Here is a 15,682-nt window from a genome sequence, read left to right on the forward strand (position 1 = left end):
TTTTTCAGGACTGTGTGAGGGTGGATATGAAGATTTTGAGCTGCATGCCTTAGAAACCACGACTAGCATTTGGTCTTCTTCACGTGATTTGACTATACATGCAACTGGTGATTGATGTGGCAGTGACAACGACATGAAAACTGGTGCTTTTCTGGTGGCTTCTTGTATGCATCAGGGAAGACTGGAGAGTACTGCTGGAGTGGAACCCGTGAGTGTACTTGTTGCATGTGTGAGTGTGGAGAGTGTAGCAGCATGCATGGGGAGGAGATGGCAGGAGAGGGTGCAGCTCGGTCCATGGGTGCAGGGTGGGTGTATGCGTTATTTGGTATATATACCAATGCACTTCCTTCTGCACAGCAACTTTAGCAACATATACTTGCCACGAGAACGTTTCCTGCATTTCACCATAATTTAGCTTGGAAGTGGAGGAGGAGACAGAGATAGACAAGGACACAGAGGAAGAGTCTTCTGACTACAAGATGGAACGAAGATATTTGAGGTCTGCAGTTGCTAGAGTAGCTACACGCAGGAGTAATAGGCGTGCATCTGGAACTCCATGCATGTTCCCCCATGATTTCTTCTTCGTCAGAGACTATTGTGGTTGACTCTCTTCCGCAAGCTCTTCGTCCAGTAAAGGTAGAGGTTGAGTCTAATTCGTGTTCTCGCCAGGATTTTCAGGTGATAGGCTATGCAAACCCTCTCGATCGACATCACATGGTCAAGGGAAGAAGGTGACGCCATGAGGGTGTTACTAGGGATAACCCACGTTTTCATGGAGAAGATAGCGTGGCTACTGTTGGTACCAAATCCCATTTCCTACGTGCTTTGACTGTAATGTTGAATGTCTTTAATGGAAACTCAGGAAGAGAAAGATAGCTCGGAAAAGTTTCTGAAAGTGTTTGATATTTTTCTTATTGCTTCCTCAATGTCCATTAGACCTTGTCTCCAGTTTTTGTTTCTGCTTTCCAATTGTACTGTGTAATTGGGAAATCCTTGGTTCTCATCCGTCTCTTTAAGCTTTTTAGGAAAACGTAAGTCAGTGCGTGTCAATCAAGTTGCTTGCAGCAATACCATACTGAAGAGATCATTTTCCCTAACCTGGCTGCGTGAAACAACTCAGTAAAAAGAAATGAAGCAAAGCCCTGAGCAGAATCTTAATGGAGCAGCATAAATGAGAAGCATAGGAAAAGTTGAGAATGCAATCATGATTTTTAGTCTATGTTTTCAGTATCTTGGGAGTTGAATATTACAGGTTTTTTTGAGTTTATCTTGAAATTGATGGTGGGAGAAGTTTCGATTATGGGAAGAGGAAGTAATGTAGCCAGTTGCAGATTATGTTATACAGAGCAATGATATTTTTCTTGTCAGTATTAATGCTCCTGTCTAGCTCATGTAATATTAATATGACTGAGATGAAATTTCCGTTTGGAATTGCTTTGACGTTTCGACAATTTCAGATGTTATATGCTTCTTCCTCCTTTTGTCTATTCATTCTGATCGACTTGAGACTAGGTAGCAGAAGCCAAGGTAAGAGAAGATATGCTTTAACATCTCTCCGTCTTAAAACCTTTTTGTGTTGAAAAAACAGAAAAGAGTGTTAAGTATGACAATCAGTCTATTTGTCAGGTGACATGCTAGCTGTTGAATTATTATTTATGTCTGTGAATCTGGAACTTGGAATATAGATTTAGTTGGTAAAACCAAGTTCCAGTTGAGAAATCTATTGCAGCCCTTCTTTTCTAGCTGTCTAATGTCAAAAACATCAACTCTCTCTGCTTATATACTACTACTATATATGGCAGGTAAATCGGTTTCTGAGTGCCTCCCAAGGTAGTTCATTTAGTTCCATAGTATGCAGTTCCATGTACAATCTCTCCTTATTTGTTCTCTTCCATTGCAGTCTTCTTTGATCCAGCCTTTGCCATCTGAATCAGAGGAGACTCCTCTCTGTGAACTACTTGGTTATGGGTAGATTCATTTGCAGCCTTTCTCAACACTGTCTTCTTCTTTGCTTGCTTAGCCCAACCCACAAGCCCTTCTTGAACGTGTTCATCAAATATTGCTTTCTTAAATGAACTTCCCATCTGCATTATAAAAAGAAAATAGAATCACCCCTTCTTAGTCATACATCCTGGATTATTTTTTAACAAGACACCTCGGTACTCCATCATCTTTCGGTGAGAGAATTCTAACTTACCTGTGTCACAATTGCATAGAGTGGTAGGGTACTGTAACTGCAGAGCAACTGAATGAATGCCCTAAAAGATGGGATTGACATTAAAACAAAGCGTGTAATTAGAAGTTATGCCTTTATATATGGTAGAAAACACAATAGACATGAAAGTTAATTTACCCTATAACGAGTCTTGGAATAATATAACTAACTTGTCCCATTATGCAGGAGTCGAAACCATATTGTAGCTGTAATACATTGCGAAAAATGTCACATATATTTCAGCAGCCATTCGCTAAATGTTGTTAGGAAATGTAGTGTTGTGACTTTACCCATATCCAGAAGAAAAATGCCATTTCGAAAGAGTTTTGGAATAAGATGATGTGGATCAAAATAAGAACGATTTTAGGCTTGTTGAACCAGAAGTGATCATCTGAAGGATGAACAACCAAATCCCCTTGGACTGCTACATGTTTCTCGGCGACCTCATGGGCCAACTGAGAGATTACATGCTCCAACTTAGTTCCCACGGCTAGTAGAAGCTGCCAAAAGAGCACCACCATAAAGATTTTCAAATAAATTCTTAAACAACCTCTTTCATGGACACCACCATAAAGATTTTCAAATAAATTCTTAAACAACCTCTTTCATGGATAATAAGAGCAAAAGTATAAAATAATAGCAGTATAGGAAACGGTTGGACAGCTTACAATGAAGGGTATGAATGCAATCCAGAAATATGCATGCCAGCCTGCATAACAAAATCAGGTATAACCTTCCTTGCTCAGTACTGACTTTCATAACACAGGGCAGGATGGAAAACGGAGAGCATGGCATCAGCTTAATTATTTCTTATCAGCAAATTGACAAGGCATTTTTTAGGAGTGAGGAAAAGAAAAGGTTTTGGCTTGTCAGTCACACATTTTCAATTTTGGAAATCATAACTTCTTTGCAATCGGTTTTCTCTATTCTTGAATAGTTTTTGGTTCCAAATTGCACGAGTCATTGAAACTACACCAATTGCCAAATTCTGCACCATTAAGCTGCCTAAAAATGGTGTGCTGAGTTGCTATAAGAATGCGTTTTAGTATAAGAGGTGCAAAATGATCCTCTAGTAATTGAAAGGCAATATTAATTAGCTTACCAGCAACATTCAGCAACAAGAAAAGAACCACAAATAACCAAAGATACCAACTGCAGCCGATGAAACCAGAAATTAGTACATTCACTTTGCACAGAAGAAACACTCATGGAATTTAATGATATGCACTTTGAAAAGGATGGAACATGTTAGATTCCATGGAATTAAAGCTCCATGAAGGCATGAACTAATAGTTTGCATTGCATATGATTAGTGGCCTATAAAAATCACTAACCTTATTCCAACAACTTTCTTAAAGTCAGCTTCAAGGGCTCGCATCATGTATTTGTGAAAATTAAACTTTAGGTTTCCCCTGCAATGAGTCTGTAGAAGAAACCCTTTAAAAATGTGAAGAAGAGTTTCTTTTCTACAAATCTGAGTTTTTTTTTTTTAAAAAAAAGAAACGGATATATAGAGTTTAAGTGTGAATAGAGTCATAAACCCACCATAATGAAGCCAAGTCGCAATGTGATATAATCAGATCTTGTTACCGATGCATAGAACTGCTTGAAAAACGATTGCTGAAAATAAAAGTTAAATAGCGAAGCCATTAGAAATATAATGAATCGTTTCTGAGATTTAATCTCATGATATGAAGAATGTCATATAAGAAGTTCATAAAACATGATCATTTAATTTTATCACCCCAGATTGACTGGTGTATGCTACATAAGACTGACATTAATTATGCGTAGAGAGGATGGTTTTCCAGCTTAGAGTTATTTCGCTTTGATAAATTTTTTCATTGGCTTGTGCTGAAACTTGTGAAACAAATTTTTCACTTAATGGAGAAGCATAATTAACAGGGGAATGTTTTCTTGGAGCAATACCAGCTAATAAAAAAATTTAATCTATAGAAACTCATCTTTAGACGGGAAATATTTTATGTGAAGCATTTTTTCATATCAAAATCATAATTCAATAATTAGACGAGAAGATTTTTGGTACTGGGCAGTGTAGAACAAGTCCAAGTGGTTGTCGTTTCTACAAGTTTTGGTATTCAGTTTATCAAAGTTAGTTATGGAAGGACTTACCAGCCAACCCAGAAAGTAAGAATTCTTTCCAAAACCCAGATAGTGTGTCCTGATAAAATCATGGTCTTGAACATTCGTAAGCTTTGGATCTTGAGCTGAAAAAACATATGCATGTGTAAAAAGAAAATCATCAGGAGCTTGGACAAAATATAGAAGTGCATCATTTGAGTCTGAAATTAAGCCAGTATAATCAAGGTAAAATTCTCAGGAGAACAAGCATGTATGATCTTCCAGGTTGAACACACTGGAGTGGACGTAATGGCTAACCTATTTCAAGGAAAAAATTAATAAGAAAAAGTAAGCTACTGACAAGCAATACCTTGTTCTGGATCTTGTTCCTTGTTCGAGATAGAATCCTCCCAACGTTTCCACTGCCTTATCTGCACCGAAAAAGACGTTTAACAAACACTATTCAATATGAGGGATCAGAGAATAATGCAGTAGTTAGGGAAAAAAAGAAGAAGCAAGTGAATACGAGGAAATTACCTTAGCACTTCCGAAAAGAATGGTTAGAGCACAGAAAACCACATGCACACAAGCAAGCACGAAGATAAATATATGAAGATGATGCAGTGCAGTTGTAGATAACACAGGAACCTTTCCCTGGAATGTGATCAAAGAGGATAAATGTTAGCCATTTACTTGTAAATATCCATTTACCATCACAGCACATGGCTAAGAAAAGGTTACCAATTCTTTCTTACAGCAGACATGAATTCACACGATCCTGTCAAATCTGTTTGCTGACACATTTCATACTTTGTTTATTGAAGCTATTAAACAACAAAATGCCGCTTGCTTTATTCCGTACTTTAAAGGACTGGGCTCGAGTTAATATTTTAAGTAATACTTAATGAAAACAGCTAGAATTGCATAAGATTTCAGCTTTCAAACACCATTAAGGGACAGTGAGTGATATCCGGCATACTGGAGAGCATGAATTCGAAGATTAACTGATAAACTATGTCTTATCACAGAGTATGTGTGTGAGAGAGATGTCACGAGTAATGAAATTCCGCTGCACGGATACGAGCAATTGAAACTTTAAGAAGAAGCAGATGTAGGACTGATTCCTCCAAAATTAAAGAGGGTGTTCTTGAATGTAGAGGTGTGGATAGAGAGTCAAGGCAGAAACTAAAGTGTCTATGGAAAGAGAGGTTACAAGTTAAAGTTACAAACAAGGGTACCAAACAGGTCATTCAGTCTCTTACGAAAACTCTTTTGTTTCATTGACTAGGAAAAGCAAGCCAAATATTACAATCCATATTAAGCATCAAGCATGTTCGGTTGAGGCCTGGACGTCTCCCTAGCCGCTACAAGACTAATATATTCATCACCAAATTCAGTTTTCAATACTGCGTAGAATCTATATATCAACCTGATCTTCTAATATTATATAGCTCTTCTTTTTTTATTCAAAGAAAAAAAAACAGAGAGTAAATGTAGTTGGTGCGGCAGCATAAGATCCATGTTGCCTTGACAACCACTCCATCGAAATTAAATTTAGATCAGCAAATCAATGAGTGCTTACTAGTAGTAATAACAAAAAGAAAATGAGAATATATAGGACGTGGGAGTAATTAATTATTGATTACCTCGGGACAAGAATTAGCGGGGGAGGCCTCGGCTAAAAGGCGACGGGAAGTCCCACCAGGGAAGAAGGAAAAGAAAGCCTGGAAGTGGGCAGTAGTTCCTTTAGTTTCTTTCTTGCAGGGCAGCATTTTCTTAGACAAATCCTCAGAAATGCAGATAGTGTTAATTCTGCTTTGGAACACTGTCAGTAGCAGTGATATAAACCCCAAAAGCATCAACTCTGCACCAGCGAAAATCAAATTAATCAACTTCTAGATTATAAAGCATCAATCTGCAGGATGCCAAACGATTTTCTATATATGAATATAATGATCGTGAATTAATAAATGATGTACCTTCTTTGATTTTCTGTAAGGCTTCAAAGAGCGGTTTCTGGTGTTTTCTCTTCAATAACTGCAGATTAAGGGATAAAAAAATGAGGATGATGACTTCTACTGCATAGATATAGCAAAAGAGATCGATGATAGAGATTAAAACTGGAACAAAGCATGGTAATTGAATTCTATATATTAAAAATAAAAAATAAAACAAGATGAAGAAGAAAAGAAAAGGAAGGAAATAAGAGTGATGGATGACCTTGCCAAGGAGGTGAAGAAATCTTTCAACAAGAAGAGAAATGAGAACAATAACAGAGCAAACCGCTGCCACAACCCATGTGGGAGTGTACTCTAAGGTTGTCCCTCCTTCTGCCATAATGCTGTTATGTTAATGTATTGCTGGTGGTGGTGGTGGTGGTGGTGGTGGTATTCTTCAAATCTTCTTTCTTGAATTGGCTTCCCTTGGATGCATACAACAATGAGATGGGATCGGAGGAGGATCTGCAGGCGGGATGGATTTAAGGAAATCAACAAATGTTTTTTCTTTTTTTATTTTTTTTTCCAATTCAAACTCGACTGAAATGACCACTTTATACACTGGCCTTCATGGCCCCATTGGATTTCTGATCTCTGAATACGGAGTGGCGCCAAGGTCAGTGCCTTGATTGGTGGCTTGGACCTAAATTACCTGCCTTTCAGCCTTCCTTTTTTCATTAATATTGATCACTCCATTCTTTATTTTTTTTAAAATCTTTTCAAAGTAGGGCTGTGTAAGAACTTTTTATTTCCCAAGCTAGGAGTGTTATAAGCCATGCAAGCGACACATCACCATTCTATATAGTGTTTTTTTTCACTCCGTAATAGGATTATTAGAACTATAATTAAATAAAATAATTATCAAGGGATGAAAAAAAGGCTGTATTATATAAGAAAAAGATCTCGTTGTTTTTATATGAATACTATAATAATAATTAATAATAGTAATTCCAAATCTAAGCATAGAATTGATCAGTTAATAATAATAATTAGTAAACCGCGTTATATATTATGTAAGATCGGAAGAAGCTGGCTGGTTGTTTGGTTGTTTGTTTCAATGAAAAAAAAAAAACAAAACGCGTTTTATTATCCCGATTGGATTGGATGGGATTGGATTCTCCTGTTTACATCAAATAATGAATGGTTTTTTTTTTTCTTAAATCGTTATATATAGAAATATATAACATAATAATTAGTAACTGGTGGGCCACGATTGAAATTAATTTGGGCCCAGTCGGGCGATATTAAGAAAAAAAAAAAAGAAATCGTATAATTAAATAGAGGTTTATTAATTTTATGTTATAGATATTGGAATGATTTACTTCGTGCGTTCCATTACGATATAGAAGGAAGGCTATTTCCAATGTTCTAAATTAATGTATGTCTATCGGCATTAATTTAGAGAATATCGATCTTGAAGCCCTCGCTGTATATCTGAACGTGTAATTATCTCCATCTTCGTGGTCATTCATACTCCTTTATTTTAATCATATAATTAGGTGGCTTTATTGTATTTGTATCGAAAAAATTAACAGTATTTAAATTAATATGGAACGAGCAATGATGATGCAACCATACGAGAAGGCATTAAATAGTCAGAATATTCAAATTGCATTATTAATTTGCATCAGCAGCAATTAAATTGTTTTCAGGGTTCAGGGCCTTCGCTTTCCCTACACATTTTTAGCAAATTGCTCCCCTGATTGACGGAACAACACAAGGAAGGAAGGACGGACTGAAACTGCCCATGTCCTATAACTGCCTTTGTCCTAAAACTGCCCCCCGACGGGCCCGACCGACCGACCATAGGTGTGCATGGTCGTCCATTAATGGCAAAACACGTGTTATCGAATTGAAGGGTGCGCCTCCACCAATTGGAAACTAGTCTTTCTCCTCACAGTCAGCCACACACACGTTGTATTTCCACTTAGTGATCATCCTTCTTTATTTGCTGCACTCATTTTCATCCTCAGTTCTTGCTTGCCAGTTGAAAAGATATTTACAACTTCTTGTGTTTTCTTACGGATACAACGTCCGCATTTGTATGAAACAAATAAAGAATTTGATGTTTGTATGAAATCCCTCACTTCTTCGTCGTTTAATTCTTGTATGAAATGGAAACAACTTCATTTTCAAACATTTCTTAAAGAATTTGATTTTACCATTTCTTGATAAATAAATAAAAATGCTCATAAATCACCTCCATCTAAATGTGTGAGTTGTTTTAAAGTCTATAGTTGGTGGTAAAAAACTCAATACATACAAAATAGTTACTTTTACTAAGGTCTAAAGACCCCTATATAATAAAAGTCAGTGATTTTTTTAGTAATGATAACACTAAATAAGAAAATGAGCTTTAAATTTTTTTTTAAAAAAATAGTGTTTGTTCTTGTATAAATATTATGATAATTAAAGCAAGAATATTTAGATAAGAGAAATTGTTAACCTTTTACTTAGATGATTCGGATAGTATTTATAATCCTTGAACCCTGTCGTTTTGATGAAATAAAGGAGCTAGAAAGTTATTTTCTCCTAACCACATCAATAAAAAATAAATATCTAATACACAATATTAATGAGGAACAAATATTATATACACATCATTAATGAAATGTAAATATGATATGTTCTTGGAAGAGTTTTTACACACCTATAGATATAGGGAGATGAATATCTCTAACATGAATATTTCATGTTAAAAGTCTATAAAATAAATAAACAGAACCTTATGACACTAACATGAGTCTATAGCAACCTCTAAATCAATTAGGCTTAGTGCGCAACTAAGTATCGGAGTAGTGGGTTTGGTAGCTCACTTGACTAATGTCCTCTTGGACTCAACACCTAGCAAATCCTAGGATGTTGGATCTGACATCTTGTCATACTCGTGTTTGCTTGATTTCAACATATGGATGACCAAGGATGTTGGGTTTAACAGCTTGTTAAACTCATGATTGCTTGGACGTATCTAAACCCAAAGGCATTGGTTTGGCAACTCATCATACCCACATTTATTTGGACTCAACACGTGATGATCCAAGGACGTGTGGTTTGGAAGCTCGTCAGACCCACAATTATTTGGACTCGACACATGGTTGAACTCTCGGGCGTTGGGTTTGGCAACTCGCTAGACCCATATTCGTTTAGACTCGGCATGTGGCTGAATCCAAGTATATTGGGTTTAGAAGCTGGCCAGACCCGTGATCACTTGGACTCGACACATGGTTGAACTTAAAGGCATGAGTTTGGCAACTCGTCAAACACATGTCCACTTGGACTCAGTATATGGTTGATCCAAGGATGTTGGATCTGACAGCTCATCAGGCTCACTTATAGTTGGACTCAACATGTAACTGACTTAAGGATGTTGGGTGTGGCAGCTGGCTAAACTCACATTCTCTTAGATCCAGTCCATGGCTGACCAAAGAATATTGGGTCAAGCAACTCACCAATTCTATGCTCATTTAGGTAGGTTTAATGCGTAACTGAATTCAAATATGTTGGGTCTAGAAGCAAGTAAACCTATGTCATTTAAGCTTGACATTCTATCAAGCCTAGGTGAATATGAATGCAAACCTCACTTATCTATCAATGAATCACCACTCTGTTATTAGATCTTAGATTTTTCACGAATCTTAAAAAAAATATTGAATCATCAAAAAGCAATTAAACTCACTTGCTGCTCATCTCGTCATTAATAAGAAAAAAATTGTGGATTTTTAAGTGAATCAAAGTCCTACGTGTTGAAAGAAAGACGAAAAGGAATTCAAAGCATAAAATGGATTGCAGAAATGGTTTAGACGGGCGTCGTCCTGAGCTAGACTTATTCAAATGGGTGGTGGACCTGACTTATGGCCGAAGTTCATTGGATAATGGGCACTAAGAGTTGGGCCTTACTTTACTCATGACTTCGACCTCCTCAGGGCAGCCGCACCGCACAAATAACATCATGTATGTATGGGCTCAAGCCTTTGGGGCTCAGGATCCACACCCTAATGGTACTTTCAAGTTTCAATGCCTTGAGGTATCTCATAGGTCATTATTTGCTATCATTTATTATCATTATTAAATAAAAACAGGTTTTTTTCTAAAATTAATCTGTATACATGCAAAGTAAATTAACGGACCTCGTTTTATATACATGCATTATCTCTCCAGGTTATTAATTTTTTTTTTAAAAAGAGAGAGAGAGAGAGAGAGTCAAGGCAAGTAGAGTCGTAGGGGGCGGTAGTGCAGCTATCATGCTGCATGAAACATGCAATTAGATGCTCTCGGGTTATTATTATTATTATTATTGTATGTCATGATACGAGCTAATAATTAATCTGTATTACTCACTCTCCCCGGGATATTTTCTATAATGGAGGGATATTTTCTACAAGTATATTAATTTCCGGCCTTTCCACTTCTCCAGGGGTTACGGTTTAATGTTGCTCCTTAATTCCTTTTAATTTATTACATTTCAATCTCATACTTTATTCTTATTGCATTATAATCCCTATTAGTTTAGAGAGAAAAGAGAGAGCAGTGAAACAATTTCAGCGAACCAACTAGGTTAAAACATACTTTAAGGGATGCATGGGTTAAGGGCTGCAACTCTCTCTTTCTAGCTCCTGTACTGTCATGGTCAGAAGCTTATTAATTTATAAATAAGTGGGTACATTAATTAATTAATTAATGATTGATTGCGTGTCTTTTTATACGCAATAGTTAATTAAGAACGTCAGTTGATATGGATTTGACAGGTTATAGGCTATGATAGGAACTGTATACATAATCACGTACGTTGTCTTCAATGAAAAATTAAGAAGTTGTTGATTAAAAGTGTCGTCTCTTTTTTGAGAAGATACAAAACACACAAACCACTCGCTGGGCAAAAAGTTTATGTGATTTTGGGGCCAAGAAAATCCTCTCGACGTTTAAGGGTTCAAATGAAATACATCTCAAATACACAACCGAAATTAGCGATCGACTCTATTATTTCTCAATATGATTAAGAAGATTCTGGTGTAAACAAATCAAAGGGAACAAGTATATATGCTCTGTTGGAATGAATCGTAAATTAAGTTGCCGCCGGGCAAGGATGGGTATTAGATTACCAGTACTGCCTTGGCTAGCTCGTTGGATCTCAAAAGCCCCAAAAATTATTTAAGAATTAACGTCTCCTAGATAACGTCACTTTTGATTTGATACCAACCTTGAAGTTCACCAGGTAAAATATAAAAAAAAACACCAATGTAGCTTATTAGCAAAGATTTATGTGTTGTATATTTGGTTAATTTCTTGATTATAATAATTTGGTTTATTTTTTTTAGTTAAGGTGGTTGGTGGCTTTTATCTTGTGCTTGTAGATCAAAATGATTAGTGTTTAATACATGTAAAAGATTTTTTTTTTTTTTTTAGATTTTAAGACTCTTGGATGCTTAAGTATATTTTTAAAGATAAAATACAATGATATTTTATAGAGATAGATTTTAAAAATATGTTTGCTAAAAATATTGAGAATAAATAGTTTGTAAACTTGGAGTTTGAAGGATTCATAAAATATTTATAGCTATAAATCTTGGTTTTTTTTATAGAGAGGAAGGACTTGAGTATTATTTTGCCTTGATAGTATTGGTCAAAGATAATTATATTTTACATATGTATTAATAAGGAGTAATTATTTTTTACATGTGTATTAATGATTAGTTTAATTTTTTTTTGTTTTCTTAGTTTTTTTACATATTTTTAATCATCTTTAGCAAACATGTGACATGAGACCATGAGTTTTTGAGGTTTGAGAGATTTTTTAGGCCTGGGTTTATTAAGTCACAAGTATACCTGACCAAACAAGATAAGGTACCTTTCCTTGTTCCTTTCTAGTGGTCGTTTAGTAGTGTGGTTGTGGGTGAGATTTACCTGCAGTCACATATATTGTCATTTGGTTAAGGAAAAACATAAGTTTATGTTGGTAGGACCCACCAAAAATATGGTTGTGTCGCGGGTTTTCTAAAAGCACAATTTTACTGCTTCTTGCAGGGAGAAATCACTAAACAGTGGAGCATGCCTCCACTAAACAGTATGTATAAAAAATATCGCAGGTTTAGCGATATTGGAAGTTCAAATATGTATAAAAAATTACTTGGTTAATTACACAAACATGTTGATCATATATACATGCATGGCATGTTAATTATACACTGATAATTATGGCGCCATCCTTGAAGCAAGGGCTGCAGAAAACATGTTGTGTCACAAACAAAATTTCAGTTTTTTCTTACACCATATCTCCTACAATCACGCTCCACTCGATTAATTAATGAGCTCTCAAAACATTAATTTGATCAATAAATCTTGAATCGATTGACTGATACTCTTTTCTTTTTTTTCGCGGTGTATAAATTAGAATGTATTTGGCTAAATGGTAACTGCTGTGTTTTTTCCAAACTCAATAAAATTAGTGTTTGGTTATAAATAAGTAGTTGTGGTTTGGCTTATTGGACCCATAAAAAATAAAGTTTAACCACTGGTTTTGATGAAGCAATTTTTTCATGTTTTTTTGTGTTTTTGTTCTGTACTGGTAATTAAAAAAACAACTATATAGGTGTCACGGTCAAGTTTCCTCTAGCCTCTTGTGAATATTGAATGCTTGGTATCATCATCATCAATGTACAAAGAAAAGAAAATGGTCGCCGTGTTGAAAATCAATATTACTGAGCCATAACCATAAAAATCACAAAAAATAAAACTTGAATATGTGTGAGGTATGATTAATAGAAGAGAAGAAATAAAGAGAGGCATATAATATCTTGGTGGAGGGGAGGGGAGAGGTGTTAACACAAGGGCAAAACGCTTGGCTTTTCTCTCTACTATTCTGGCCAAACTGGGTCCGGTTCAAAACTAAATACATTGAATCGGGTCTGATCCAATTAATTTTTTTTTTAATTGTGTTTTATGTGAAAAATTAGAAGGAAATCGTTTAATGACATAACATTTGCAGAATTTGATCGAACAATAAAAAATATTTGATATTAATATTATTTATTTCATAATATAATAACAGTAGTTAAATCTATAATATTTAAATTAAAAACCATCAATATATATATATATTAATTATTTTATAACCTCAGTTTGAAAATCATTTTTTTAACCAAACATATTAAAATACTTTTTTATTCAATCATAGTTTTAATCAAACATATATTTTTTTAAATCAGCTTCAATTCGTACTTTTTATAAAACAATTGTTTTCAAACACAACCAAAACAACTACTACAATACTAAACACACTCTTAGTGGCCAGCTTAGCTAATTAATTATGTCCCACGAGCTATCGGTATCATTCTTACCAGGTTCATGAAAAAAATAAAACAACTTTGCTAATTTAATTGATGAAGTTTTAGGTTATTTTTTTAAAAATTACTAGTTTGAATTTTATAAATTTTAAAATTATAAAAGCTTATATAATTATTAATTTTAAATTCATAAAATTAATGGAGACATGTACAAATTGGATTTGAAGAGTTATATTAAAAAAAAAAAAAAAAAAAAAGGACTGATCAGTAGAGCGTTTACGTTTGGATGATGCCGGCATGATAGCTAGCTAGCTGGTGAGTCAGCGTTGACAGGACGTCATTGTTCAAGCAATAATGCATGTCCCTTTCCTTTTTTAATTTACCCTTTTTCTTTTTCACGTGAAAGGAAGCCGCTTTCGAGTCCCCTTCTAGAACCCCTTTCTTTACCTTTCTTGGATCTACTAAAAAACATACAATTCATAACGTCGTCAATATCTTGTTAAATTCATACCTAAAATATTACTTTATTCAATACATGTAATTGGGATTTATTTATTTATTTAATTTCTTAAGAGAGGTTGCGCGCCATCACATATATATAAAACACATGTATCCCATTGGGGATGGGAAACGGTCAAAGTTTATATCCGGTTAAAATATGTAGAAATATATTACTCTCCTCAGTGTGATATTAAATTAGATAATCCAATCGATTCGGATAATATCAAATATAGGATGAAATTACCATCCTTGATTTTTAGAGCTCTAGGCTGTCTTTGTTTTTGCTATAGTATCGTGATTTTTTTAAAAATAATTTTTTTGGTTTAAGATCAATTAATTTTTTAGTATTTTTAGATCGTTATATTGATATCAAAAATAATTTTTATAAAATAAAAAAAATATATTATTTTAATATATTTTTAAGTAAAAAAACACTTTAAAAAATAACCAATACCACAATATCAAACACTACATTAACATAATAAATTAGATGATAAGAGTTATCTTTTTTAACCTCTATAGAGTTTATATATGGAATTGAGTTTTTAAAATATATCAATTATATACACACACGTTTATATATATATATATATATATATATATATATATATATTAATTTTTACTATTTTGCATGCTCAAAATAAACAATAAATTAAAGATAAATTAATAAATATTGCCCACGCTCTGTTGTGAGCATGGGTTCATGGTGTTCTTGTGAGCTTTGTTTTAACAACAAGTATAAAGGCATTGCATACTAAATTGAATCGGTCGAAATTCAAAATGGATAAAAAATTTATTTATTTTTAATATAACGATGTTATTATATTGAACGCACAAAAAATAGAGCAAGTGATCATAGGTTATTCTCTGACGATGTATTTAAACTTTTCGAAGAGGGTTAATGGTTCAATTCACAATTTTTTCACCAAAACACCAAAAATAATGTGCAGGCATTAGTAGTGCTTGCTATAGCATTTTAAAAAGATGAATCTACTCTAAATTGAGAAACATATGCATTAAAAAAAGTTAGGTTTTTTTTTATTAATTTTATCCATATAATTAAGACTAGATACAACCTGATTTTAGGATGATTTCTTTTTTTTTTTTTAAATCGAGATAATGACAAATTGGATCAACATTGAGCAATCCCAGTTAACCATAACATTTATAATCTAGATCATGGACACAACCCCAATGAGCTAATTCAATAGAGCAGCTATCTCTTTCTTTTCCATTTCTATTATTCCCTCTCAATGTCATGCCTTCAATTCATTGGATTTGGGTTGGATGAAATCCTAGATGAAATTGAAAAGTTATAAGAGATATAGAGACTAAATTAAAAGAAGATGGCTTGGGTTGGGGTAGAATTAAATATAAACTCAATTGAGAAATTCATATAGATTCATAGACCAATTTTTTTTTTTAAAAAAAAAAAAGAAAGAAAAAAAAATCTAGTGCATGAAGAACATGCATCAACATGTGGAAAGTTGTCATTATTTTTTGGCGGCGTGTGAGGCATCATATGGCCTCCAAAGGAAACCTTCTTTGGTATTGTTGGAAGCATCTTATCATTCTCATTATATCAAGGCAACACATGTATGAAATAG

The 15,682-nt window shown here is 34.3% G+C and overlaps 1 protein-coding gene across 1 annotated transcript; it reads right to left on the reverse strand.

The window, feature by feature from the left end:
• Window positions 1-1,618: 1,618 nt before the first annotated feature.
• Window positions 1,619-6,984, reverse strand: LOC118029105 (MLO-like protein 1). The gene is made up of 14 exons (XM_035032914.2): window positions 6,518-6,984; window positions 6,277-6,334; window positions 5,944-6,161; window positions 4,835-4,951; window positions 4,668-4,728; window positions 4,349-4,443; window positions 3,761-3,835; window positions 3,550-3,638; window positions 3,318-3,367; window positions 2,884-2,924; window positions 2,506-2,715; window positions 2,354-2,421; window positions 2,198-2,258; window positions 1,619-2,084 (listed from the first exon to the last, which is right to left on the reverse strand). Exons 1-14 carry the CDS (start codon window positions 6,632-6,634, stop codon window positions 1,878-1,880), a joined length of 1,467 nt encoding a protein of 488 aa, XP_034888805.1. The 5' UTR covers window positions 6,635-6,984; the 3' UTR covers window positions 1,619-1,877.
• Between the last annotated feature and the right edge of the window lie 8,698 nt (window positions 6,985-15,682).

The sequence above is a fragment of the Populus alba genome, chromosome 7 (assembly GCF_005239225.2).
Source record: "Populus alba chromosome 7, ASM523922v2, whole genome shotgun sequence".
In the NCBI taxonomy this organism is placed as follows: Eukaryota; Viridiplantae; Streptophyta; class Magnoliopsida; order Malpighiales; family Salicaceae; genus Populus; species Populus alba.